This window comes from Thamnophis sirtalis, unplaced genomic scaffold (genome assembly GCF_051295495.1).
Source record: "Thamnophis sirtalis isolate CommonGarterSnake01/CBP01778 unplaced genomic scaffold, rThaSir2_p1.2 scaffold_12, whole genome shotgun sequence".
In the NCBI taxonomy this organism is placed as follows: Eukaryota; Metazoa; Chordata; class Lepidosauria; order Squamata; family Natricidae; genus Thamnophis; species Thamnophis sirtalis.
This window is the reverse complement of record NW_028261392.1, coordinates 44,929,305-44,957,209: the sequence shown is the minus strand read 5'-3', so window position 1 is coordinate 44,957,209 and position 27,905 is coordinate 44,929,305. Positions and strand designations below refer to the sequence as shown.

Genomic DNA, 27,905 nt, shown 5'->3' with positions numbered 1-27,905 from the left:
CTCAAAGCTTCTAAATTCTTATGGTCAGTCCACACCTCGAACGGGTGCTTAGCGCCTTCTAGAAAATGGCGCCATGTGGCCAAAGCCCAACGAACAGCAAACGCCTCCTTCTCCCAGATAGCCCAACGTCTCTCCATGTCAGTTAGTTTGCGAGAGGTGTATGCGCAGGGTTGCAAGTTACCTTGATCATTGGCCTGAAGCAACACAGCCCCAACCGCCACGTCGCTGGCATCAGCTTGAACCACAAACGGTGCATCCATGTCTGGGTGCTTGAGGACCGGTTCTTCGGCAGAAAGCCGTTTTAACTTCTCAAAGGCAGCTTGACATTCCATGGTCCAATCCAACGGCTTGCTAGGCTTGGGCTTCGGCCCACCTTTGGACTTCAACGGGTTAGTTATGGGAAGAGCAATCTTAGCAAAAGAAGGGATGAATTGGCGATAGAAATTTGCAAACCCCAAAAATTTCTGCAACTGCCTGCGCGTACGAGGGGCCTCCCACTCAGTGACTGCTTTAACTTTAGCGGGGTCCATCTCTACACCCACGTGGGAGATACGATAGCCCAGGTAGTCAACTTTCTCTTGATGGAATTCACACTTGGACAACTTGGCGTAAAGCTCCGCGGCCCGAAGCTTCTTCAGCACAGTACGAACCAGCTTCACATGTTCTTCACGTTTGCGTGTAAATAAGGATATCGTCCAAATATACGATAACGCCTTGGTAAAAATGGTCATGTAACACCTCATTAATTAATTGCATAAAAACCGCAGGAGCCCCCTGCAGGCCAAATGGCATCACACGAAACTGGAAAAAGCCAAGGGGGCAGTTGAAAGCCGTTTTTCACTCGTCTCCCTCTTTAATACGGACTCTATATTATGCCTCCCGCAAATCCAGCTTAGTGAAAATGCGGCCCTTCCCCAATTGGGCCAGCATGTCCTTCATTAGGGGTAATGGGTAGAGGTTTTGGGCGGAGATTCTGTTAAGGTTATTAAAATTAACACAAAGACAAAGAGAGCCATCATTTTTCTCCCTGAACAGTACAGGGGCTGCCACCTTGGGTCTAGCCGGTTCGATAAAACCCCTTTTCAAATTCTTATCAATGAATCTTCTCATTTCCTCCATCTCCCTAGGGGACATCGAATATATTTAAGGCTTGGGAAGCTTTACTCCAGGGAAAATATCAATGGTGCAATCAGTGGGTCTGTGGGGGGGAAACTTATCAGAAGATTTTTCACTAAATACTCCTCTCAGGTCCCAATATTATCTTGGAATTTCTTCCTCCCCTTCGATCCTCTCCTGCCCCCTGGCTGCCAAAGTGGGGTTAGAATCAGCAGGGTCTGGGGTCTCCACCTCCCTTTCAGGGGCCGCGCTAGTGCGAATGCGTAACCACCCCCTCCTCCAGTTAATGCGAGGGTTCCATTTACGAAGCCAGGGGAGCCCTAAAATAAGGGGCCGGTCCATTCCGGGTGCCACAATAAAAGTGATTAATACTTGATGGGTCCCCATCTTCATTTCTAAGGGCTCAGTAGAAAAATGAGCAGGGCCCCCTCCCGCAATAGAACCATCAATTTGGCAAAAAACAATAGGGGTTTTTGAAGTTCTTAATTTCAACCTCAGTTTTTCCACCATTGCTGGACTTATCATACAGCGAGAATAGCCGGAATCCAGGAGAACTAAAAGCTTTTCAGTCTTGCCAGCAAGTGGCACCCTTAGTTCAATAGGGATAAGCATGGGGCCTTTGTTCGAACTCACCAAACGATGCGAGCGGTCGTCATCAGATTTGTCAGACGAGCTGGAACTGATGTCTCCCCCATCCTCTGGCTGGAAATGCTGGGGGATATTTTCAGCGGCGCACGCAGCCTCTCTCTTCTTGCTCAGGGCCTTTACTTGCCCTCCCCTCTCTTCTGGGAGGGGGTGGAGCTGTCTGAGCCATTTTAACGCGGCAATTCATGGCGTGATGGCCTTCCTTCCCACAGCGGAAGCACATGAAAGGCTTGGCTTTGCCGGCGAAGCTTCCCTTCCCTTCACTTCTGGCGCGGAGGGGGGCTTTTTGATCCGATGGGGGGGGGCGACTTCTCCTCTTTTCCCTCTTTCATGCATTGAAGTCTGGTCAAATCTAGCTCAACGTCTGCTGCGTGTTCATACCAAACAGTCACTCGGTGAAGGAGGTGTCTGTTAACGCATTGCTGGTAAATTTTTTCATTCAATCCCCCAGCGAACTGATCCAACAAAGCGTCTTCTGACCATCCCCTCATATAGGCCGACAACTGTTGAAACTCCTGAATATAATCAGCCACCGGTCTATTCCCCTGCTTCAGGGCCATAAATTTCATCCTCCCGCGTTTCTCAATCAGCGGGTCATCAAACCTCCTCTTCATTGCAGCCATAAAGTCATTAAAATTCCTCAGGAGAGGGGAATTGAATTGGTGTAAGCCCACCATCCATTCAGCCGCTTTTTTCTCCAATACCAGTAAGACCATTCTCACTTTCATATAATCAGTTTCTAAATCCGGACCATAAATTTCCATATAGTTCCAGACCTGTATGATAAACAACCCTAAACTCCTGGGATCACCATCATATTTTACTGTTAAGGGAGGGACTTTTGCCATCCGGCGTCGCCTGCCCCCCCTACTCTTGGAGCGGTCCTAGCTGAGGGGGGGAGGCTGGTTCTGGGTTTCCTTGCTCCCAACCCCCCTCGGCCTCTTCACCCTCCCTTAACCTGTGGATGGAGTACCTTTGCTCAAATTCTTCAGCTTGCTCCCTTTCCACTGCTCTTCCACGACTTTTGCGTTCGGACCAAGCTTCCTCGAGGAGTCTCATAGCGTGGGACAATTTGTAATCCTCTTCCCCAGCGTCACCCCATTCCGCTGATTTTTTTTTGTCTCCTTCTCGTGACTCCCGCATCCAACTCCTCCGACTCCTCTCTTTGTCCCACACCCAAAGTCCATCGGGGACGAACAGTAGGCTCTTCCACCCTCAGTCCAGCCAGCCTTTCAGTTAAAGATGGTTCTGTTGCCGCCCCTTCAGTTTCCTCTTGATCACTCACATGCAAAGACATTCTTTTTCTTCTTGTGAGGACACCCCCCTCGGTAGATTGTAGCTCCGGGTGGGATGGAGGTCAGACTTAGCTTAAATTGTCAGCCCTTCTTCATTTAAAAATCAGGAAAGAAAACCACAGGACTCCATTGGTAGAAATCAAGTGTACTTTTACTAATTATAAATGAATAGAAGCTAAGCTAAGCTAAGTCTGAATATTTAGGCGCTAAAGCGAAGAATATATTGTATAATTCATTCCCCTCCCATTGGCATCCCGTGCACAGTCCAATCATAATTCTCCCAAATGTCAGGTGTGAGATAACTTCGAAAAGCATCACCAGGATGGAATGTTGGTCCGTTGGCCTTGGCGGGAAACACTCCTCCTCCACATGCGCAGTAAGTTGGACAGTCCAAAATCTAGAATCTTCCTCCAGCACAACAATGAATCCCCTCCCAAACACCATGCCCCCACTCCCCGTTTCAATGGCAGCCGAAGCAGCAGCAAAGCGGAGGCTGACAGATTGGGTAGTAGTTTTCTAGATATGGGTCTGTGACCTTTCTATCCCAGTTCTTATTTTTCTAACTTTTTCTTTTCTACTACCTTGCCTATTCAAATAACATAAAGCTTTGCTATACAAACACTGATGAAGAAGCATAGTGTCTGAAAAACTATGAATTATAGTTGTTTTAAGAGATAATTCAGTATTGTTTAATCTCATAGGGCAGTGATGGTGAATCTTTTTGTAAAGGTGTGCCAAAATTGTGCACATGCGCTATCCTGTCTGTGTATGCCCACATCCACAATGCAATGCACCCCACCCACCTGCACATGCGACCCACACTCCGCGCATGCATGCACGACAATCCCACCCTGTGGGTGGCGGAGTTTTTGCCCTCCCCAGGCTCCGGAGGCTTTCCTAAAGCCTAGGGAGGGAAAAAATGACATCTCCTGGCCCCCTGGAGGCTCTCCAGAAGCCAGAAACGGATCGTTTCCGAACTTCCGGTTGGCCTGTTATGTCCGTTTTTTGCCCTCTCCAGGCTCCGGAAGTTTTCCTGAAGCCTGAGGAGGGCGAAAACAGCCTCCCCCAGCCCTCTAGGTGGCCAAAAAATCAGCTGGCCGGCTTGCATGCTGGCAAATATGGCTATGTGTGCCACGTCGCCATCACGGTCATAGGGGGTTAGGTGGCTTTACACCTTAAGAAGACTAATTTAGCAGTTTTCAGCTACAATTGTATAATTTTTTTCCTCCATTTTTTTAAAACAATTGTGGGGTCTGATGTAGTTATTTAATTTTTTCAGAAATTGGGGCTTTTTTCCTTTTAGGAGAACACAGTAGTAGGAGAATTAAAGTTGATTTCAGAAACATCACAATATATTAAAAATTGAAAGGGTCTGAGTTATATTCCATTTGCAACATTAAAGACTGTAAATGTTTTTTTTCTATTCACTAGTCCATCACGTCCCTGGGTGAGGTATCCTATTTCTAATGCAAGTCTAGTGCTAAAGCAGTGTTGCATGGAACACCCTTTCAGAAGTTTTCTCAGATACTGCAAATATTGTAGGAGGAAAGCCATACGGTAATAAAAGAAACAGAGGGAGTTTGCATCTGATGAAGCAAGCTGTTAACAAAAGCATATGGTTTTTAATAAAATTGATAGTTTGAAAAGATGTTTTCCATCTTTTGGAATGGGAGGAGGGAATGGGCACACGTGGGTTTTATCACAGCCTGATTGGTCCAAGGCTGAGAGGAAATCTATAAATACCGGTGCCTGTCCATTGCTGGCCCAGATTCTCTCTCAGCCTGGTCCAAGCTGTAGAGTAGTTTTTTTTTTTTTAATTTAAAAAAAAAGATTTTATTGGTAAAAAGAAAATACAACATCCATAACTTGTAAAAAACAATACAACTACATTTCAAGATATTCCCATACTATCAAATCATTATAAACATCAAAGGTTAGGTATCTTATTCCTTCCCTCCCTCTTCTCTTCCCTCATTTCTTCTTTTCCATACCCTTTTCTTCCCTCCCCCCTTACTTCCTTCTCCCCTGCCTTCCCTTTCTTTTCTCCTTTCCTCCTTTCCTTCCCCCTCCTTTCCCTCCCTCGATCCCCTCCTCCTTCTCACGTACCTTCCCTCCCTCCCTTCCTCTTTCCCTCCTCCTTTCTTTTCTCTTAATCTCCCTCCTTTCCTCCCTCCTTCCTTCCTTCCTTTCAACACTCCTTCTCTCTTTCTTTCCCTCCCTCTTTCCCTCTTTACTACCCTCTCTTCTTCCCTCCCTCCTTCCTCCCCCAGTTTCTTCTCTTTCTTCTCTCCTTCTTTCTTCCCACCTTCTTTCCCTTCTCTTCTTTCTCTTCCTCCTCTTTATCCTTCCCCCCTTCTTCTGCCTTTCCTATTCCTCTCCTTTCTCCTCTCCATCCTGACTTCCCTACTGTCCTCCTTCCCTCCCTTCTAACCTTTGTTACATTTGCGTATTTTCCTCTGCTGAGGACAACCTGGTTCTCTTTTCCTTTCCTTGCTTAAAGAGGCAAGGATTATAAATCCTCTCGCCTCATCTAAAATGAAGTTTAATCGCTAATTTCATGCAGGTAATTATAGCGGATTTCCTATCAGCTTTTTTAAGTTTTCCCAACATTGTAGTGTAACAAAATTGCTCGACGGTGGGTTCTCACTCCTAATACATTTCTCCTTTCGCTTATCTCTCAGTTGTTGTATATTGTTCATTTGAGTTATTGGTTTAATCGTATTAGGTTAGTCAGCTATCTCTTTTTGTGTCTAAGTCTTCACTGACTCATCAAGCCATTTGTACAGCTTCTCCCAGACTGTATAAAAGTCTGTATCTTCTTTGTCATTAATTCGCATCGTCAATCTGTTCATTTCTGCTAGTTCTAAAATTTTATTCATCACCATAGTGTTGGTGGGGGCATTTTCACTCTTCCAGCACTGTGCGTAAACAATCCTTGACGCTGTCAGAATATGGACTAGGAGGTATTGGTTAGATTTGCAAATTTTTTGATCTATTATCCCTAATAAGAAAGTTTCCGGCTTAAGACATAGTTTAATTGGCAAGATTCCATTCAGCCATCCTAGTATTTGCTTCCAATATGCTTTGGCTACCGGACACGTCCACCACATATGGTAGTACATGCCCAGCACTATTTTACATTTCCAGCATATGGCCGAAACTTTTGAAGACATTTTCGCCAGTCTTGTCGGTGGAAGATGCCAGCGGTAGAACATTTTATATATATTTTCTTTATAGGCCGTCGATTTTGTCAATTTTAGGTTCCATTCCCAGACTCTTTCCCAGTCGTCTAGGTCTATTGTGTGGCCGATGTTTTGGGCCCAGGTTACCATGACTTCTTTTACTCTTTCTGCTTCCGTTTTCGAATCAGTAAGCAGTTGTATATTTTTGAAATTAATTTCTCATCTGGTCCAATTAAAATTTTATCTAATTCCTGGTTCTTGTTCTGGAAGCCGGGTTGTGCTAGATCAAATTTGTGTTTGTTTTGAATTTGAAGATATGGCCACCAATCGATGTTTATTCCCTTATCAGCCAAATTTTCCCTGGGGTTTAGTTTGTTTTGGTCGTCTAGCAACTGTTGGTAGGTAACAATTTTATCCAAATTTATCAAATTCGGGTATATCAGGGCTTCCGTCGGAGATATCCATTTAGGTAGTTGCGTGTAGTATCTCCTTCTAATTTCGAGCCAGTCCTTAATCAATACCCCCCTTAAATGGTGACTACTAAAATAATTGTGGATTTTATTTCCCTCGCACCATAAGTAGTTGTGCCACCCGTATTGCAGGTCGTGGCCCTCTATTGTTAAGATTCTTTTATTAGCTAACATTACCCATTCTTTTATCCACATAGTTGTTGCTGCTTGATGATATATTTTCCATTCCGGTAAGCCCATTCCCCCTTGAGTTCTTTTGTCCTGCAGGTGCATATATTTTATTCTGGGCTTTTTACCATTCCATATAAAGTTTCGAATCATTTTGTCCAAATCATTATAAAATTTTTCCCCTAGCTTGACCGGTGCCGTTTGAAATAGGTAGAGGATTTTTGGCAAAACATTCATTTTAATTACTGCGACTCTTCCCATCAGTGATAGTTGTAGTTTTGACCAGGTTTTTAAGTCCTTTTGAGTATTCTGTAACAACTTATCATAGTTGTCTTCTTTTATGGAAGAGCATTTTGCAGACAGCCAGATCCCTAAATACTCAATTTTTTTAGTTACCTTTAATTCCATTGTTTTCTCTAGTTCTCCAATCTGGTTTTTGGGGAAATTTTTTATAATCATTTTTGTTTTTTCCTTGTTTATTTTTAAACCGGCCACACACCCAAAGTTCTCAATGTCCTTCATCAAATTCGGTCCTGAAAGTAAGGGGTCTTCCATGATAAAGACCATGTCATCCGCGAAGGCCTGTACTTTATATTGTTCTTTTTTTATGGTCAAGCCCCTAATTTCCTGATTTGATCTTATCCGATTTAAAAGGACCTCTAGTGACATAATAAATAGTAGTGGGGAGAGCGGGCACCCTTGTCTAACACCCTTTCCAATTTGTATCCTCTCCGTTAGTTCCCCGTTGACTATGATATTTGCAGATTGCCGTGAATATATAGATTCTATAATCTTAGTGAATTTGTCGCCAAATTTCATCATTTTTAGTTGAGTGATTAGAAAGTTCCAATCTAGGTTATCAAAGGCTTTCTGGGCGTCGACAAAGATTAATGCGAGTTGTTTCTCGGATCTTGATTGATAGAATTCCAGGGTATCAATTATTATTCTTGTATTGTTTCTAATATGTCTTTTTGGGAGAAAGCAGTTTTGATCCGAATGGATACTTTGATTTAATATTATTTTTAGTCTTTCCGCCAATATTGATACAAAAATTTTGTAATCTGCATTTAACAGGGATATGGGTCTATAATTTTGGACCGTGCTACTGTCCGCCTCTTCCTTTGGTATTAGGGTGATGTAAGCTTCCCCCCATGATTTTGGGACCCTACCATTTTGTAGTGCCTCATTACATAGTTCTAATAATTTGTCTTCTATGGTATTTTGAAGTTTTTTATATATTTCCGACGGAAGCCCATCCGGCCCAGGTGTTTTATTGTTTTTTTGTTTTTGAATGGCCTTTTTCAGTTCTTCTTGTGTGATTTCTTTATCGAGCATCTCTCTCATCTCCTCCGACAAGACTGGAAGCTTCTGCTTTATAAGGTATTTTCTAATGTCTTGTTCATTAATTTCGTCTTGTTTATATAGTTTCCTATAATAGTTCTGTACTATCTTTTTCTTTTCTCCTATTTCTTGTTTCAAATTCCCCTCCTCGTCACACAATTGTTTAATAATTCTTTTGACCTTCTCCTTTCTTATTTTGTGGGCCAACCATCTCCCAGTTTTATTTGCATGTTCAAAATAATTCTGCTTCATTCTCTTAATGTTTTGTGCTATTTCCTCTTGAGAGATCAAATTTATTTGGTGTTTAATTAACTCTCCTTTTTCCCTGTGTCTACTGTTTTCTGGCTCTTTCTGGGTCAGCAATTCCGTCTCTCTTAATTCTTTGTTCAGTGTATTAAGTTTTTCCCTGTGCACTTTGTTTCTTCTTATTATATAGGCTATAGATGTTTTCCTCACAACTGCCTTCATCGTGTCCCAAACATTTTGTATTGAGGTCTGCTCTTTACAGTTTTCTTTAAAGAAGTAGCCCAATTCCTTTTCTATTTGTTGTACAAATTGTTTCTCTTGTAGTATGTTCTGGTTTAATGTCCACCTAGCTTTTATCCTTGCCTTCCCTTTCCATTGCCATAAGACTGGGTGATGGTCAGCCCACTTGTTGGTTGTTATTTCAATATTTACAGTATCCATGAGTAGCTCCGAGTTTGACCAAACCATGTCGATACGGGACCATGAATTATGTGGATGGGAGTAAAACGTGTACTGTTGCATCTTGTCATTCATTGTTCGCCAGACATCATAAAGATCTAATTCCTTCACCATATTTACATAGGCAGACGGTAGTTTCCTTCTTGTGCTTTTCTTGTGTGTACCCTTATAGTCCATCTTACCGTCTGCTATAGCGTTGAAATCCCCTAGAATACATATATTTTGCCACTCTATTTCATTTATCCTCTTATATAGATTAATATAAAATCTCTCTTGTTTTTGATTTGGGGCATAGATTCCAACTAGTAAATTTTTTTTCCCACCATTAATTATCTCCACCATTAATACCCTACAGTCTTTGTCTGCATGTATTAATTTGGGGTTCAACCATTCTTTTAGATACATCACAATTCCTCTTTTTCTGGTTTGTGCTGACGAGCAGAATGTTTTACCTAGTTTTGGACAGACCAACAGGTTATTGTACTTTTCTTTAATGTGGGTTTCCTGAAGACAGATTACATCTAACTTTTGTTTCACTAGATCCAACAGTACACGTTTTCTTTTGGAAGTTATGTTAAGACCATTTACATTTGCTGATAGTACATTCGTTTCCCATTCTTCAATTCCATTACACGTTATTCGCTTTGAGGGCGCCTTTAGATCGTGTCTCGATGGGTGACCTTCCTCTCGAATCTTCTCTGCCATATCTCTCTCGTTCTCTGGCCTCTCCCGGCCCCCGCCCCTCTGGTTGAGTTTCAGTTATAGTGTCCTCCTGTCTTAAAAGTCCGTCTTTATTAAACCTCTCATCGTCTGCTAGTAAAAGTTCCTGGAATTCTTGAGCTTTCGCCAAAGTATCTATCCGGTATTTCTTTTCCCTCCATGTTATCAACATTCCTTCTGGAAGGAGCCATCTGAACTGGATTCTGTCTCTGTTTAAACGTGTGGAGAGGAAGTTGTAGTAGTTTGATAGGTTTCTATTTGTTTTCTCCTTTTGGGTGAGTTCTATTCAATCTGATTCCTATTTGGCTAATTGGGCACTTTAAATCCGTTTAAATTCTAAATTGATCTGCTGCGGCCCCAAGGGACAGATCTCTGCCTCGGGCGGCTGGGGGAGAGCCCAGTGCGGCACTAGTCTCCCCCCCGCAGGCCAGGAGCCTTAGCCCGTCCCCGGGTGTGCGGTTCCATTCAAACTGCTTCATTCAAACTACTTTGAAGCGGCTGTTTTTGCAGCAGGAAAGTTAAAGAGAAACTTCAAAGCCTCGAGGCTCGTGCGAGCAGATCGCTCCGGAGGGGCTTCGCTGCAGGCTTCTTTTGTTTGTGTTGCCGGGGAGACAGAGCAGGGGGAGGAGAGCTGCTCTCCCTGGACCTTGGACCGGCTAGAAAAGCCTGGCTGGGCTGCTGGTGATTATTTCCAGCCCTTTTCTCCCGCGCACGGAGTTCCGGCGGCCATTTTGGAGGCTGCCACGTGCGTGAGGCCTGGCCCTTATCGACGGGCCCAGTGCGGCCTAGTGAGAGGCCTTGAGCCTAGGTCTCCCCACAGGCTTCAGGCCCTGGTCTCAGGTGGGACTTTGGAGGCCGATTCCTGCTCCTTTCGTCAGACACGTGAGTGGGGCATGGACGAGGGAGCGGAGATTCCCCAGGGGCAGGGGGCAGGCCCTACTGGGAGTGAGGAGGCCTTGGATCAGGAGGTGGGGGGGAGGGCTCCCCCTCAGAGACCCCTTTCTTCAAGGTGCCCCTCCAGTTCTGTCTCTAGGGATGAGGCAGCTCGCCATAGGGCGCTGGAAAGGACCTTTGCCAGGGCAGAAAGGCAGGCCCAGTCCTCCAAGTCTTTATCTAGGGACAGATCCAGGTCCCCTGTTAGGCCCATTTCAGAGAGGTCTCTACTTAGAGGTTTTAGCCCGGCTTCTTCATGCAGCTCCCCTGGTAGGTCGCGGGCCTTCTCCAGGAGGGGGCGTTCTCCATCCCCCATAGATGATCCTCTGGAGGGCACGTCCAGAGGCCCCTCTTCCCCCCAAAGGTTGGCCCCTCAGGGCCCTGCTTCTACTTATGGGGATGTGGAGGATCTGGATAATCTCCCTGAAGGGATTAAGAGGCTTATTTCTGCAGCCATCACTTGGGGTATTGCCCAGCGGGACAAAGGCTCTCTTTACTCTAGGCATGGGGGGCTGAACAGGGCTCAGTTTCGGGCTTCCTCCCCTTCCATGATCAGTGAGACTTCCTTCCTGGGGGGGGGGGGGAATTACCCCAGGAGATGGGATTCTCAGATGATGAGAATACCACTGTTTCGGAGGAACCTTCTTCTAAGGTCCTATTTATGCCCGCCTTGTTTAAAGTTCTCTTGGATAAGGCGAGGCACACCACCAAGGTCGGAACTGGGGATCCTTCTGTGCCCCCCCCAAGGGATCCCGACATGGTCATGTTCTCTGCCACGGCCACCAACAAGGAAGAGATCCCTGCCCCTCCCTTGTTCCTAGAGGTTCTGACCGACCAGTGGGCTAAACCTTCTAATTTCTCTTCTCCAGGCAGTACCGACCGTCGGCATTATAACATGGAGCAAACCTTTGCTCAGGCCATTCAGCTCCCGACGATTGACATCCCTGTGGCAGCATTGGTGTCCTCCTCCCCGGTGGTGTCGGGCGATGCGGCAGATAAGTTGAAGCCGGAGGATAAGCGCGCAGAGCTTACTTTGCGGAAGAACTTCAACGCCACAGCGTGGGCCATTAAGGCGGCGGCTTCAGCTTCGTACTTTAATTGTGCCACGGTCATGTGGCTCAAGAAGCTGCAGGCACGCATTCCCATACAGGAAGACCGGATCCATCAGGATCTGGTCAAGATTCTGGCGGCGTGTCAGTTCTCAGCTGACGCGACCTTGGATACGGTCAAGTTTGCTTCTAGCGCCCTGGCCACCTCGGTCACCTCCCGTAGGCTCCTATGGTTGCGCCATTGGCAAATGGACAACAAAGCGAAATGGGATTTGGCAGCTGCCCCCTTCAAAGGGCCCGATCTCTTCGGGGAGGCCCTTACTCGCATCCTCGTGGAGGATAAGGATAAGAAGAAGGTCCTCCCCTCCACGGCTAAGAAGGCCGAGAACAAGTCACGTCCCTTCCGTAAGCAACGGTATAGGGCCCCTAACTTCGGCTATAACCAGCGCTTCTCTTCTTTCTCTTCTGACAGGCAGTTCTTGGGGCAGCCCTTCCAGGACAGGAGCCGATTCGAGGGCCAGGCTCGGCGGCCCTTTCGGGGGGCCTCGCTCTTTATGCGGACCGGTGGGACGACATCACGTCGGATGCCTGGGTCCGAGCCACGGTTCGTTACGGGCTCAGGTTAGAATTTCTCTCCACTCCTCCAAATCTCTTTCGGTCGTTCCCTCCATCCCGGAGTTGAGAGCGCCGCCGCCTGATGAGTCAGGCGATCGCCCACCTCCTCGAAATCCAAGCGGTGGAGGCGGTTCCCGCAGGGGAACGGGGCCGGGGCCACTACTCAAATCTCTTCGTGGTCCCGAAGAGCACGGGGGTTGGAGAGCAATTCTAGACCTCAAGCACCTGAACAGGTTTCTGGTCTACAGGCGGTTCAAAATGTCATCGCTCAAGTCCATCCTTCAGGGCATCAGGAAAGGCGATTTCCTGGCCTCCGTGGATCTCACGGAGGCCTATCTTCACATTCCCATCCTGCCCGCTCATCGCCGGTTCTTGAGGTTCTCCCACGGGCCCCACCATTACCAGTACAGGGCTCTTCCCTTCGGCCTGGCCTCGGCCCCGAGGACCTTCACAAAGGTCCTGGCTGCTCTGGCGGCCCATCTGAGATCGGTCCCGGTCCGCCTCCAATGTTATTTAGACGATGTCTTGCTTCAGGCGGGCTCCCTGTCTCAGGTCGTTTCAGATCTTCGGATTCCATTCGAAGCCTCCAGGCCCTGGGGTTCTCGGTAAACTTCGAAAAGAGCCATCTCACTCCCTCCACTCGCATTCTGCATCTGGGGACAGTCATAGATTCCAAGTTGGGGGAGGTGCGTCTGTCTCGGGAGAGGCAGGTCAGCCTTCGTCGGCTGGCGGAGAGCGTTCGCACAAAGCGCTCTGTTTCCATCCTCTCTCTGTCGCAGTTATTGGGCAAGATGGTCTCTTGCATAGGGATTGTCCCGTGGGCCAGACTCCATCTTCGGCCCCTTCAATGGGAGCTTATCAGAGGGGACGAATGAGCAATTCCCTTCGGACTCTCCGCATCTCGGCGGGGGTCCGTGCATCCCTGGTGTGGTGGCTCTCCCCGGCCATCCAGCGGGGGTGTTTGTTCTGGGAGCCGAGCAGGGTGACCGTCACCACGGATGCGAGTCTGTTCGGGTGGGGGGCCCTGGTTGGCTCTCGGATGGCTCAGGGCAGATGGACGGCCTCGGACCTCCGTCACAACATCAATTGGCTGGAACTGAAGGCCGCGCGTCTGGCCCTGAGTCACTTTCGCTCCTCGGTGGAAGATAGCCACGTTCTCCTCCTGACGGACAATGTGGCCACCAAGGCGCACATCAATCGTCAGGGCGGGACCCACTCGAGAGTCCTCTGGCTGGAGGCTCTGCGATTGGGGTCGTGGGCGGAGAAACACTTACAGTCTCTGGTGGCGGAGCACATCTCGGGACTCTCCAACGTCCAGGCGGACTGGCTCAGTCGAGCAACTCTGGACAACGGCGAGTGGCAACTCCACCCATCGTGGTTCCGGGAGATCTGTCGTCGGTTCGGGTCCCCCCGGGTGGACCTGTTTGCGTCTCCCGAGAACACACAACTCCCGCGTTTCTTCACCCGTTTCCAATCCAGCTCGGCGGAGGGCACGGATGCCCTCAGGAGCCGGTGGCCCCCGGGCCTTCTCTATGCCTTTCCCCCCATTCCACTCATCCCGGGGACCGTCAGGAAGGTGGTGACGGAAGGGGCCTTGGTCATTATGGTGGCCCCGTTTTGGCCCAGGAGGCCCTGGTTTGCGGACCTGGTTCAGCTGTTGGTGACTTCCCCGTGGAGGATCCCGCAAGGGGAGGTGGTCTTACGGCAGGGGGCCCTGATTCACCCAGCGCCTCAGTGGCTTCAGCTGGCCGTTTGGCTCTTGAACGGCGGCTTCTAGGGGGGCTCATCTATCTTCCGGGGTCATTCGCACCATCGAGGCGGCACGTCGCCCCTCGACGACCCGCATTTATAACTCCACCTGGGCGGCGTTCGCCCGCTGGTGTTCCCCCAAGGGCATCTCTCCCGACAGAGCCACCATTCCCAACGTCTTGGATTTCCTTCAGAAGGGCCTGGAGGACGGGCTCTCGCAAAACACCTTGCGACGCCAAGTGGCAGCTCTGTCCTCGGTCTTGGGGGGGGCGGGGTCTTCTTCCCTTTTCCAGTCTCCTCTGGTCAAGCTGTTCCTCAAGGGGGCGGCTAATCTCAGGCCTCCCCCCGTTCATAGATTCCCCACGTGGGATCTTCCACTTGTCCTCAAGGCCTTAACGGGAGCTCCGTTTGAACCTCTCCGCTCGGTGCACTTGCGCTTCTTATCACTGAAGGTGGTCTTCCTGGTGGCCATCACTTCCGCCCGGCGTATATCCGAGCTGGGCGCCCTGTCTTGTAAGGACGACCTCTGTCATCCTTACAGAGTGGTCCTTCGCCTTCACCCGGCATTCGTCCCCAAAGTAAATACCCCCTTTCACAGGGCTCAGGAGATCGTCCTGCCCGACTTCTGCCTGAGTCTGTCCACTGACAGGGAGCGTCTTTGGCATCGTCTGAATGTCCGCCGTGCCCTGCGGATCTACCTCCGGCGGACCAAGGATTTCCGCAAGTCTGAGGCCTTGTTCGTCTCCTTCCTACCTGGAGCTCTGGGTTCGAGGGTGTCCTCGGCTACCATTGGCCGTTGGCTGCATCAGGCCATCTCGGAGGCCTACGTGGCCTCAGGGCGGCCAGTTCCATCAGGCATCACGGCGCACTCTACAAGGAGCGCGGCGACCTCGGCAGCGTGGGCCACGAGGGCCCCGTTTGAAGACATCTGCCGGGCGGCTACCTGGGCCACTCCAACCTCGTTCATCCGGCATTATCGTCTGGATGCTTTCGCGTCGGTGGACGCGTCTTTCGGTCGTAGGGTCCTACAGGGGGTGGCGGCTGAGGCTCCCCTTGGGTCCTAGAGTTCCTGTTCTCCCTCCCTGGGACTTTAGCTTGGGTATGTCCCACGTGTGACCATTCCCTCCTCCCATTCTGGAAAAAGGACGTTGGTCTTACCTGAACGTCTATTTTCTTTTTCTTTTTAATTATTTTTATTTTTTGTTACACAGACAACAATGGGAAAGGGAGAGGATGGAAAGAAAAAAGGGGGGGGGAGGGAAAACCCATATTCACATACAATATGTCGTTTAATCACAGGTGCATCCCTACTAAGTTTATACATCCCGTATCTCTCTATTGTATATTTAATAAGCACCACAATAAGCTAGGGTTTAAGAAACAAAAAACAACAAAATAAAACAAGGGAGAGAGGGGGAAAAAAAGGGTGGGGGGAGGGGGGGAGGCCAAAAAGGACAAAAAAAGGTCCAAGAAGGAAAGGGGGAATTAAAAAAAAAGGGTGGGGGGAGGGGGGGCAAAAAGGACAAAAAAAGGTCCAAGAAGGAAAGGGGAAAAAAAAACACCATCATCACATGCAGCATGTCGTTTGATTACGGTTGTTTTAACATCTACATCTTCAAATAGTGTTTACCATCTCAGATATTTCCTCTAATGTAACTAGAGGTCTCATTTTCCTTCTACCATATATATTCAGTTAACATTAGCATTGTTTTCCCCCAGAGAATATACTTCTATTCATTGTTAATCTTGCATTTCATACCTTCAAACAGAGATCTTATTCCTTCATTGTTCAACAAGGCATCGCTGCCTATATATACCAGTTTTCATTAGTTCCCCTATTAGAATTGCCTTATCAGCAGCGAAATATCATTATAATAAGTTCTTAACCTTATACATTATATCACCAGACCTTATATTAGTACTTCCTTATATCATTGTTGAATTATTTCACAGCATAATTATATCATCATTTACTTTTTCCAATTAAGGCATAAGTGTATCATTTTTCATTTCCAAAATTTTGGTTTTTTTCCCCTTAGCCATTGATAAAACAAGTCCCATATCTTATAAAATTGTTCATCCTCTTGCTCTCTAATTTCAAATGTCAATTTACTCATTTCGGCACAGTCCATTATTTTTCGAATGATTTCTTCCTCTTTTGGTATTGTTTCATTTTTCCAGTTTTTTGCAAATACAATTCTGGCTGCTGTTAAAACATTTACAATCAAATATTTTAAGTCTTTGTTGTAGGTTTCTGGTAAAATTCCCAATAAGAAGACCTCTGGTTTAAAGTCTATTTGTTTGTGTATCCTTTTCTCCAACCACATGTGGATTTTAGTCCAGTATCTTTTGGCTTCAGTGCAAGTCCACCACATGTGGTAGTATGAGCCAGGTATCTGGTGACATTTCCAACACTTTTCTGATTTATTCTTGAACATTCTTGCGATTCTGGTCGGGGGTAGATGCCACCTGTAAAACATCTTATACAAGTTTTCTCTATATGCAGTAGACATTGTCATTTTATAATTTTGAGACCACAATTTCTGCCAATTCTCTAAATCAATCCCATACTTAAAATTTTTCCCCCAAGCAATCATAGTTTCTTTAACTTGTTCTTCATGCAATTTAAACTCCAATAAATATCCATATAGTTTTTTAATTACTTTTTCATCGGCACCTGTTAGAATTTTGTCTAGCTCAGTCATTTTATTATAGAGACCTTTAGTTTTTCTATCTTCATTATATCTAGATTGTATCTGTACATATGAATACCAGTTCATTTCCATCCCTTCTTGCTTCAACTCTTGACTAGATTTGAGCTCACCCTCTGCATTCAATAATTCTATATATCTAACTGTTTGTTCCTTTTTATGTATTATCGGATACGAGAATGCTTCAATTGTTGATGTCCAGACTGGAATTTTTAAATAATGTAATTTTTTAATCTTTTCCCAATTTAACAACAACGCCTCCCTTATATAATGTCTTCTAAAATAACCATGTGGTTTAGTTCCCTTATACCATAAGAAAGCATGCCATCCCAACAGCAAATCGTGACCTTCTACGTTCAATAATCTAGAGTTTTTTAATGATATCCACTCCTTAATCCACATCAGGTTTGCTGCCTGATAGTATAGCTCCCAATCGGGTAAACCAAAACCTCCTCTTGATCTAACATCTTGTAGTAATTTAAGCTTTATTCTATCTTTTTTCCCTTGCCAAATAAATTTCAAAACTATTTTATTTAAGTCTAGAAAAAAATCCTTACCCAGTCTAATTGGGATTGTCTGAAACAGATATAGAATTCTAGGTAGAATATTCATTTTAATTGTGGAAATTCTTCCCATCATTGATAAATGCAAGTTTCCCCATTTCTCCAAATCGATTGCTATTTGTCGTTTTAATCTGGTATAATTATCCTCTTTAAGAGTGCTACATCTAGGTGATAAATGTATCCCCAAATATTTAATCTTACTTGTGTTTTGAATCTGCAACATTTCTGACAACTGATCCTTTTGTGTAGCTGGGATATTCTTTGTCATGATCTTTGTTTTATCTTTGTTTATTTTCAAGCCTGCTACTTCTCCATATTCCTCTATTCTTTCTAACAATTTGGGTGCGGTTTCTAATGGATCTTCAAGAATGAAAACTAAGTCGTCTGCGAACGCTTGCAGTTTATACTCTTCTCTCTTAATTTTCATTCCTCTTATTTCTTCTTCTTCTCTGATCTTTCTATTTAAGACCTCTAGTGTTAGGACAAAGAGTAGCGGTGATAGTAGGCAGCCTTGTCTTGTACCTCTCTTTATTTCAATCGGTTCTGTTAGTTCTCCATTTACCATTATCTTTGCTGCTTGTTTCTGGTATATCGTTCGTATACTTTGAGTGAATTTCTTGCCAAAGTTCATCTGCTCCAGTTGCAAAAACATAAACTGCCAATTCACATTATCAAAGGCCTTCTGCGCATCGAGGAACATCAGTGCCAATTGTTTTTCTGGGTGGGCCTCATAGTATTCCAAGGTATTCAAAATTATTCTCATATTGTCTTTGATTTGTCTTTTAGGTAAAAAGCCATTTTGATCTGAATGGATGAAGCCATTTAAGTATTTTTTAAGTCTCTCAGCTAGTATAGATGCAAATAGCTTGTAGTCCGAGTTTAATAAAGAAATTGGTCTATAATTCTTGATTTGTGTTGAATCAGTCTCTTCCTTGGGTAGTAATGTGATATACGCTTCTGACCATGACTTCGGTATTTGGTTCTCAGTCATCACTTCATTCATGACTTGTAAGAGTGGGAGGGTCAATATTTCTTCAAATGTTCTGTAGAATTCCACGGGTAGGCCATCTGGTCCTGGGGCTTTCCCATTATTTTGTTTTTTAAGTGCCTCTGTTAGTTCCATCATTGTTATTTTTCTTTCTAACATTGTTCTAGTTTCATCTGGTACCTGGGGGAGATTGGCATCTTGTAGATACTTTTTGACTCGTCCCTCCTCCACCTTCTCTTGTTCATAGAGTTTAACGTAGTAATCATGTATAATATTCTTTTTTTCGGTATTTCCATATTGAATTTCTCCTTGTTTATCTCTTAGTTGAAGTATTTTCTTTGTTTCTCTCTCTTTTTTCATCTTATATGCTAACCACCTGCCTGGTTTGTTTGCATTTTCAAAATAATTCTGTTTGGCACCTCTAATTTTTTGTGCCAGTTCTTCCTTTTCTAATAGGTCCATTTTGTGTTTAATTATGTCCATTTTTATTTTAACATCTTTTTTTTGTGGTGCTCTCTGTAGGTCTCTTTCAAGTATTTTATAGTCATTGTCTAAGGCTTTATGCATTTGTCTTTTTTTTGAGTTTCTCTTCCTTGTGTAGTCTATTGTCAAACCTCTGATAACAGCCTTCATTGTGTCCCAGAGATTCTGCAACGACGTATCTTCTTTCCTATTTTCTTTAAAAAAAAGGACTAGCTCTTTTTCCATTTTTTGTACAAACTCTTTTTCTTTCAATATAGTGTTATTTAGTGTCCATCTAGATCTTGCCCTTTGGCCTTTCCATTTAATTAAAATTGGATTGTGGTCCGCCCAGTTACTAGCTTCAATCTCAATTTCTTTTATGTTGGAGCTCAACTCCGCTGAGACCCATATCATATCTATTCTAGAGAATGAAGAATGTCTATTTGAGTAGAAGGTATATTGTTCTTTTTTAACGTTTCTTTCTCTCCATATATCTTTTAAATTTAGTTCATCTGTCATCCTAAAAAAAGATTTCGGCAGAGGCTTCCTATTTAATTTTTTTGTTTTATGTGTTTTATAGTCCATATTTTGATTCACAATGCCATTAAAGTCTCCCATCATACAAATATCAGCATAGTCTAGTTCCAAAACTTTTTTGTGTAGTTTTTTGTAGAATTCATCTTGTTTTTCATTAGGGGCGTAGATTCCAATTAGGAGTGTCTTTTTGGTATCCATAATTTCCACCATCAAAATTCTTCCCTATTTTCTATTATTCTTCGTCTATTTTCTGATGGGAGGAGGGAATGGTCACAACCCGCCCTGAGTTCTGTCTGTTGGGGCCAAGGGGAGGGCCCGGGGGGTGTTTCCCGGGGTTTGTTGTGTTGTTTCTTGTTTTTCAGTTGTACCGTTCATGTTCGAGAATCTGGGCCAGCAATGGACAGGCACCGGTATTTATAGATTTCCTCTCAGCCTTGGACCAATCAGGCTATGATAAAACCCACGTGTGACCATTCCCTCCTCCCATCAGAAAATAGACGTTCAGGTAAGACCAATGTCCTTTACCAGGCTTCTTTTAATTCTATATGACCTTCATATCTTTAGCATGTTATCTAGAGAGCAGAATGAAGTACAATCTAAGACTAAAAGCCATTGTGTATTTAAAGAAGCTAGAAAATGCTATTTATTCATTTTTATCCTGACTCTCCCATTAAAATAGCAATTCTCTAAAGCCTCTTACAACTAAACTGTCTAATAAGAATTAAGCAATAATTTATTTTCTTCATTCAGTCAAGGCATTTCTGACAGGACTTTTTACATTTATTGACAATACCATTCACAATTATCATCCAATCAATCTTTTAAATACAATCAGCAAACTCTATGCCAAATATTTATTCAAGAAGTTATATCTGCCAATTACCTCCCTGCGACCAATAAGATCACATAGATTAGGCCTCCTCCGTATTCCATCGGCCAGCCAATGCCGGCTGGCAACTACAAGGAGGAGGGCCTTCTCAGTAGTAGCCCCGACCCTTTGGAACGAGCTCCCCGTGGAGATTCGTACCCTCTCCACCGTCCAGGCCTTCCGTACAGCCCTTAAGAACTGGCTAGCCCGTCAGGCCTGGGGACAAGGATAGCCGCCCCTCCCGAATGATGAATGTATGTTGCTTACTATTTTATTATATGTCTCTATGTCTATGTCTGTATTCCCCCTCCCTGATTTTATGTGAGCCGCCCTGAGTCCCCTCAGGGAAAAGGGCGGCCTACAAATATTAATAAAATCAATAAAATCAAAAAATCAAATCAATATTACTGGACTGAAGATAAGACTATCCTAGCTAAAGAACTAATACTTCAACACTAGTAGATACTTATGGATCTAGAGCAGTGGCCCCCAATCTTTTGGGCACCAGGGACTGGTTTCGTGGAAAGAGGTTTTTCCATGGACCAGAGAGGGCATGGTTTTGCATGCTGGTTGCATCCCATGGATGGGGCTTCGCTTATTTGTGTGGCCCAATTTCTGGCATGCCCAGTGCTGGTCCACAGACCAAGGATTGGGGATCCCTGATCTAGAGGTCCTCCTTATGCAGCTTTTGTAGATCTCCCACCTGCATTTGATTCCACGTTCATGGGAACCATGCCTATGAAATCTTCACTAGTTTAACACATTATCTGATTCCTAACTATCTGTAGCTCAAGGACAAAGCTTCTGCTTTGCATTCAAAAGTTTTCAGATTTAATTCCTTGTCTCATAAATTAGGATTAGAAATCCCAAGGTCTGTTTGTAGTAAATTTAAAAAATACTGAGTTAAATAGACAAACTGGAATAAAGCAGCTGCACCCTATATTACTATTATAGAACACAGAAACAAAGAAAACCGATAGCAGAAAAAGACCTATCTGCCCTTTGAAGTTTATTTTTAAATTTATTTTATTTTTAAATTTTGTTGGGTGAGGGACATGTGTTTATCGTGATCATTTTAAACTCAGTTACCGATGATTGGCCCACTGTCTCTACTGAAAGTTTGTTTCAAGCTTCTACTACTCTTTCTGTGAAGTAACACTTTTTAACATTATTTTTGACCGTCCCTCCTGTCATCCCTGTCAGCCAAATGATATCCAATGCAGTCTTAATATTGCAGTGTATGCTGTGCCATAAAATATGACACTAAACAAAGCATATATAAAGAAAATTAGAAGTGTAGCAGTACATTTATTCCACCACAATATTCTATGTTGCCATTTTGTCTACCTCCCTGCCACCAAAAACTTCTGTGAATGTCAACCACATATTAATCAGAATAATTATATCCTTAAACAGAGCAAATGCTTGGCAACTGTTAACATATGTGAAAAAGTATAAGATTTAAGGATTTTTATTTCATATTATTTTGGACATGAAAGGTCAAATAATTATGTAAAAATAAATAAATAAATAAATAAGTAAATAATCAAATAAAGGAAAGGTAGGTATTCTAATATTTCTGTTGAATATGTAAAGAAGGGTCTTTGCAAAAGATAACTGTAATTGTTTAAAACACGATTGGGTGGAGTAATAGAATTGTGGAAAAATAGTTTTAAAACTAATTAAATCATAATATAAGTATTTTGATTTTAAAATATAAGTGTTGTTATCTAAAAATCTGCAGGAGCAGCACCAAAAATTCAAAGTACACTACCATGAAAAAAATAAAATATAGTAGAAATGCTATCAAACTATTGGTTTTTTAAAGATTCTGTAAGATCTATATATCCATTTAGTTTTGTCTCAAGAATGAATATGGATTCATTTTTTAGATGAAAATTATATTCCTGAATTATTTAAACCATCCACACACTTGAAATATGTGGCATTTTTCTTTCATTTTTATCTATGCCAAAAGATCTACATCTATACTAAGCTGTCTTATAAATATAACAGGATTCCAAAGAACTATCCTCATGTTATAACTTTTTACATTCTTAACTTTTATATTCTACACAAAATATTTATTTATTTTGAATAATTTGAACTTCCAATTTATACATCATTATTTGCTGAAGAGGGAAAGTAAGCATTCATTCATAAGTGGAACACACTATTTACTTCACAAAAAGAGGACAATGATTAAATATAGAAGTATTGTTAACAGTTACCAATATTTAAAAAGAGAATGCACACTATTTTCTGCATAAATATTTCCTACTGATATGACCAAATCAAATGAAATCTCTAGATTTGCACAACTGGGTTGGTTTAAGAGCAAATGTGTTGCTCTATATGTATTGAACAATTTGGTCTTAGAATACAAGTTACTTGAAAATATTTCAGTAGTTTAACTTAAATTTAGTTCTTCTGGTCTAGATAACATTCATTTTGAAAATATTAAATTCTGAATTCCAGAAAATGAATATCAGAATGTTATTATATTTATCAGATATTCTTGTTGACTTGGTAGGCTGTTCATAAAGAAACAGTGTTCATTTCACATAAGTTGCAAAGTTTAATATCAATGTAATCAAGGAGACTTGCTCAAACAAATGTCTATTTGTTTTTCTATTGTTTCACTTAGAATAAGCAATAGAAGTCAGGATTCTGAAAGATTTCTACACGAAAGTAAAATCATTCCCACTTAGTTCATTGTTTGTTTTTCAGGGAAAAATAAGAGGCACATTCAGAACACAGCAACATATAACAGCCACTGTAGGAAACCGAAGAAATCTAGTATTTAATGGCTGGACTATAATTGGAAAGATCCATGTTCACATTTATCCTCAGTCATGCAAGCTCAATGGTTGATTTCCCATGCTGGCTATTAGGCTAGCTACCATGAGTTTGTGGAGAAAAAGTATGATACAGTATAAATAAAGCATGTTACTACACTGTATAAAGATGAGTGATAGTCCCTTTGTTGGTAATAAAATTAATACCCGTAGTCCAATGTTAGCAACAATATATCTTATACTAACTTTCCATTAAATAAAACTATTGTGAAACAGAATCCCAGCCTCCACATAAAATTTAGATTGGTCTTTTATTCTGCAAGTATAACAGCTAATTTCCTAAGACTTTTTAAAGGTAAAGGTCATTTAAAAACTGCAATTAAATAAAAATAAATAAATAAAGTACACATAGTATCAAATGTAGTTAATAGTCTTCAGTAATGCAAAACGCTGAAGTTATCAAGAACAATTTTTGAAGGATTGGGATTTTTAGCTAAAATCTTAACTTTAAATTTATATTATTTGAAGAGGAAATGCAAACTTACTACTTGCATAAGAATAACTGTCATCCTCACACATTTTGTTCAACTGTTGATACTCTTCTTGTGCTAGCTCAAATCGTTGCTGCTTAATTTGATAAATTTCCATTTTGGCATTAAGTGCTTCCTGAGCGACAATTAAATATTCCTTTAGCATGCGCTCCTGTTCTCTTCTCCATTGCTCTCTTGGGTCTTCAATTTGTGTGAGTTCTGATTTAGAAAGAAAAAAGTGTTCCAACATTTTAAATAAAAAAAACAGAGCGATGTAGAAAATTCACATATTATGGCAATTAAATCACATTTTTATTTTAAAAAAACCTAATGTCTAAAAAAAACTATACTGACATTTAAATTAAACTTGAAAAACTGTATTCTATCCAGTCTATTAAGACTTCAATAGAAATCAATAAAGAAATGTACTTTAATAAATGTAATAAAGAAATTTACTTTACAACCAAGTTATACAAGGTGTAATGCTAAATAGATAATGATCTGAATCAACCTAACAATTAGACATAATTTGATCACTGCTTCCATAAACCTGCTCCATTTCTTGCCCTTTGAAGATACTGGAATATTTGTTTTATTTTGTAACTACAGGTAGTCATCAGCTTACAACTATTCATTTAGTGACCATTTGAAGTTACAATGGCACTGAAAAAAGTGACATATGACCATTTTCACACTCACGATCACTGCAACATCCCCATGGTCACATGAACAAAATTCAGATGCTTGGCAACTGGTTCATATTTACAACAGTTGCAGTGTTCCAGGGTCATGTGATCAGCTTCAGTGACCTTCTGACAAGCAGGTTTATTTAACAAGTGCAGTGATTCACTTAATGACTGTGGCAAATAAGATCATAAAATGGGGCAAAACTCACTTAACAAATGTCTTGTTTAGGAACATAAATTTTGGGCTCAATTGTGGTTGTAAGTCGAGACTATCTGTATAGTTTCTTATCTTGTCCTAACCGGAAAACATATTTAAATATATTTTATCTCAACAAGCCAAGACAATGATTCTCAATTTGTCTTTTTCTTACAAATTACTATTACAAAGTCATTTTGGATGCAGCAACAAACTGCAACTACGATTAGTCCTTGACTTGAAACTATAAATGGACCCCAAATTCTCATCACAATAGTTGAGATTGTAAGTCAAGTCGAAACTGATTTTATGATTACTTTTATGGTGGTCATTAAGCAAATCACTGTAGTCATTATACAAATCACACGGATGTTAAGCAAATCATATAATCATTAAGTGAATTCTGTTTCCCTAATAGTATATTTTGCCAGAAATCAACATGATTATAGGACGCTGCAATTGGTCTCAGGTGCAATCTGATTGATAAGCACCTGAACTGTGATCATATGATTGCAGGGTGGTATGATGGTTGTAAGTGTGAGTAAAGATTGTAAGTTTCTTTTTCCAAGGCCGTAACTTTGAACTATCATTAAACAAATGGTCATAATTACCTATATTTGAAAACTGAAATGGATGTCTCATGATCAAGTCAGGATTATATACAAATTCAGTCACTAATTTGTTCAAAGCCTTCAATGAATTTGAAAGTTGAATTAGAATTTTCCATAGCAATATTCATTTCATTAATGAATATTGCATGAAATGTGAAAAAATCCATATTTTCCAAATGTTTCAGTGGCAAACAGTAAGGAAAACTGATCAGTTACATCCCCTGAAATTCATACGGTGTTTTTTTGGCTTAAAAAAGATGGAGGAAAAAACAACTAAAACACATCAAGGAAACCCTTGGAACATGTGGCTATCCCAACTGAGCCTTCATCAAATCCCCAAAAAGAGCTGCTCCATAATAAAGAAGAGTAACAAAGCTACATTGTCATTCCATACGTTGCAAGAATATATGAAAAGCTCAGGAGGATTTTCAACCAATACATCATATATACACACTTTACACCAAGGCAGAAGCTTGTCCACCCCAAGGATAAAACACCCAGACAAAACTGAGCAACATGGTACCGTATTTTCACGACCAAAAGCCGCACCGGATTATAAGCCGCAGTATCAATTAACGTTAATTTTTCAAACTTTTTCCACATATAAAGCGCACCAGGTTATAAGCCGCACGTTTCCCGACGCTTCTGGACATCTGTTGCAGTCGCGAGGAGCGGTACGAAGGTTCTTGGCGCTCCAGGAAGCCCCGAAAGCAGCTGGGAGAGGCGCACGGCTTGGTTTCTCCTCCCTGGACGTCGCAGCAGCAGCCCCAAGCGCACCGATCTCTGTGTTTTTCGCATCGGGGCATGCTCTTGCAGCACACCCCGATGCGAAAAACACTGAGATCGGTGAGTTTGGGGCTGCTGCTGCGACATCCAGGGAGGAGAAACCAAACCGCGCACCTCTCCCAGCTGCTTTCGGGGCTTCCTGGAGCGCCAAGAACCTTCGTGCCACTCCTCGCGACTGCAACAGATGTCCAGAAGCGGCTTTTGGGGCTAATGGGGATTGGATTTCCAGCTCGATAGCCCCTGTCGCTTCTGGACGTCTATTGCAGTTGTGAGGAGCCGAGGAGAGTGTGGAGAAGAGCGCGCGACGGTTCTTGGCGCTCCGGGAAGCGGGAGAGGCGCGCGGTTTGGTTTCTCCTCCCTGGACGTCGCAGCAGCAGCCCCAAGCGCACCGATCTCTGTGTTTTTCGCATCGGGGTGTGCTGCAAGAGCATGCCCCGATGCGAAAAACACAGGGATCGGTGCACTTGGGGCTGCTGCTGTGACGTCCAGGGAGGAGAAACCAAACCGCGCGCCTCTCCCGCTTCCCGGAGCGCCAAGAACCGTCGCGCGCTCTTCTCCACACTCTCCTCGGCTCTTCACAACTGCAATAGACGTCCAGAAGCGACAGGGGCTATCGAGCTGGAAATCCAATCCCCATTAGCCCCAAAAGCCGCTTCTGGACATCTATTGCAGTCGCGAGGAGCAAAGCAGCTGGGAGATCTTTTTCCACATATAAAGCGCACCGGGTTATAAGCCGCACTGCCGATTTTGGATCAAATTTTAGGATTTTCAGTGCGGCTTATGGTCGTGAAAATACGGTATATGCAGAAACAAAACAACCACTTCACAAAAGAGGGAGAGGGATACGACATCATCTATACAGTCCTTTCAGCAGTTCCAAGAAAACTCCACACACATTTGCACTACTCAGGTAATCCTGAGGATACAGACCTCAACAACTCTCTAAAATACGGGTGTCAAACTCAAGGCCCATGGGCTGGATCAGGATCCGGCCTACGGGGTGCTTAAATTTGGCCCGCGGGGCCAGCCTGGAAATATCAAAGGACCACCCATCGAAAGGGGACATGGGGTGGTGGTCACATGCACTCCCCTGGCCCGTTTTTGGCCTCCATGGCCTCCAGCAGCACTCTGCCGGCAGCAGCACTTTGCCGTTTTCAACTGGCAGAATGCTGCAGGAGGCTGGGGAGACCAAAAACGGGCTGCAGGAGGACTGGATTACAATTATGTGGTGTCAAGTAAGTGCCGGATCTGGATAGAAAACAAGCAACATCCTATGTTAATACTACAGTTTAATGCGAGATTTTACATACTGTAGGTCCATTTAATCTGGAATCAAGAATCTATAATTGACAGCAATTTCTATTACTATCCTGGAAATTTATCTCTGCTATTAGATCTTGTATTATCATGTTATTTGTGCTATTATATTTTTATTATTAATAAAATTATTATTTATTATGAATAATAAAAATGCAATAGTGTAAATAGCTTTTCTGTCTGGAAAGGCAATTTAATATTAAACAATGGGGTATAAATGGAGCTCTCATTCTCTCTTGACACTGTTTAAGTCAAGTCAGCTTCTTAATTAGTAACATTTAAGCAAGAAACATGTTGAACTAATGTGCTATAACACACTAGATTCCTAATTTAAGATAGCCAGGTCCACTCTTTTAATTTAGGATTATTTTAACTTTTTAATATCTGTATCTGTTAAGAAGGAATCAAAAGGCATTTGTTCAGATTAAGATTAAATTTTCATTGTTTTCAATTTAATGTGCAATCATTTTAACATATGTTTTGGGTTTGTATGCTGATATTTTTAAGAGGAAGAAAAGGGAAGCAATTCCAATTCTTTCAAAAAAGTTATTTATATCTACAAGTCCTATTCTTTCAGTTTTAATCCTTCATTTTCATCTCTTTCCACTGTCTTTTCTTCTGCTCTTTTCTCTCTCTGCTGCCATTGTCCATCTGCCATTTAATCTAATTCAAACACAGTATCTTGGAGTTTTCTAGTATGGCTACCATCAATGGAAAGATTAAAGATTTTTAAAAAGCAATACTAAATCCAAAATTTGTAAGAAAAAAGAATTTATATAAAATCACAGATATTTGAGCATGTGCACTAGCACTTATCAAGCTTGCTAATATTATTCAATAGTTCTATCTCGAATAAAATAAGTC

General features: G+C 42.8%; 1 protein-coding gene across 3 annotated transcripts in view; it reads right to left on the bottom strand.

Moving 5' to 3' along the window:
- Window positions 1–27,905, bottom strand: part of WWC3 (WWC family member 3) — a 1,020,491-nt gene that overhangs the window by 52,357 nt on the left and 940,229 nt on the right. For 2 of the 3 annotated variants that reach the window (XM_087726386.1, XM_087726387.1), the window contains exon 3: window positions 23,461–23,664. The exons of the other annotated variant lie outside the window; for it this stretch is intronic. In XM_087726386.1, coding sequence (XP_087582512.1) covers window positions 23,461–23,664 — 204 coding nt within the window. The remainder of the gene's footprint in view (window positions 1–23,460; window positions 23,665–27,905) is intronic. 3 annotated transcript variants of the gene reach the window in all.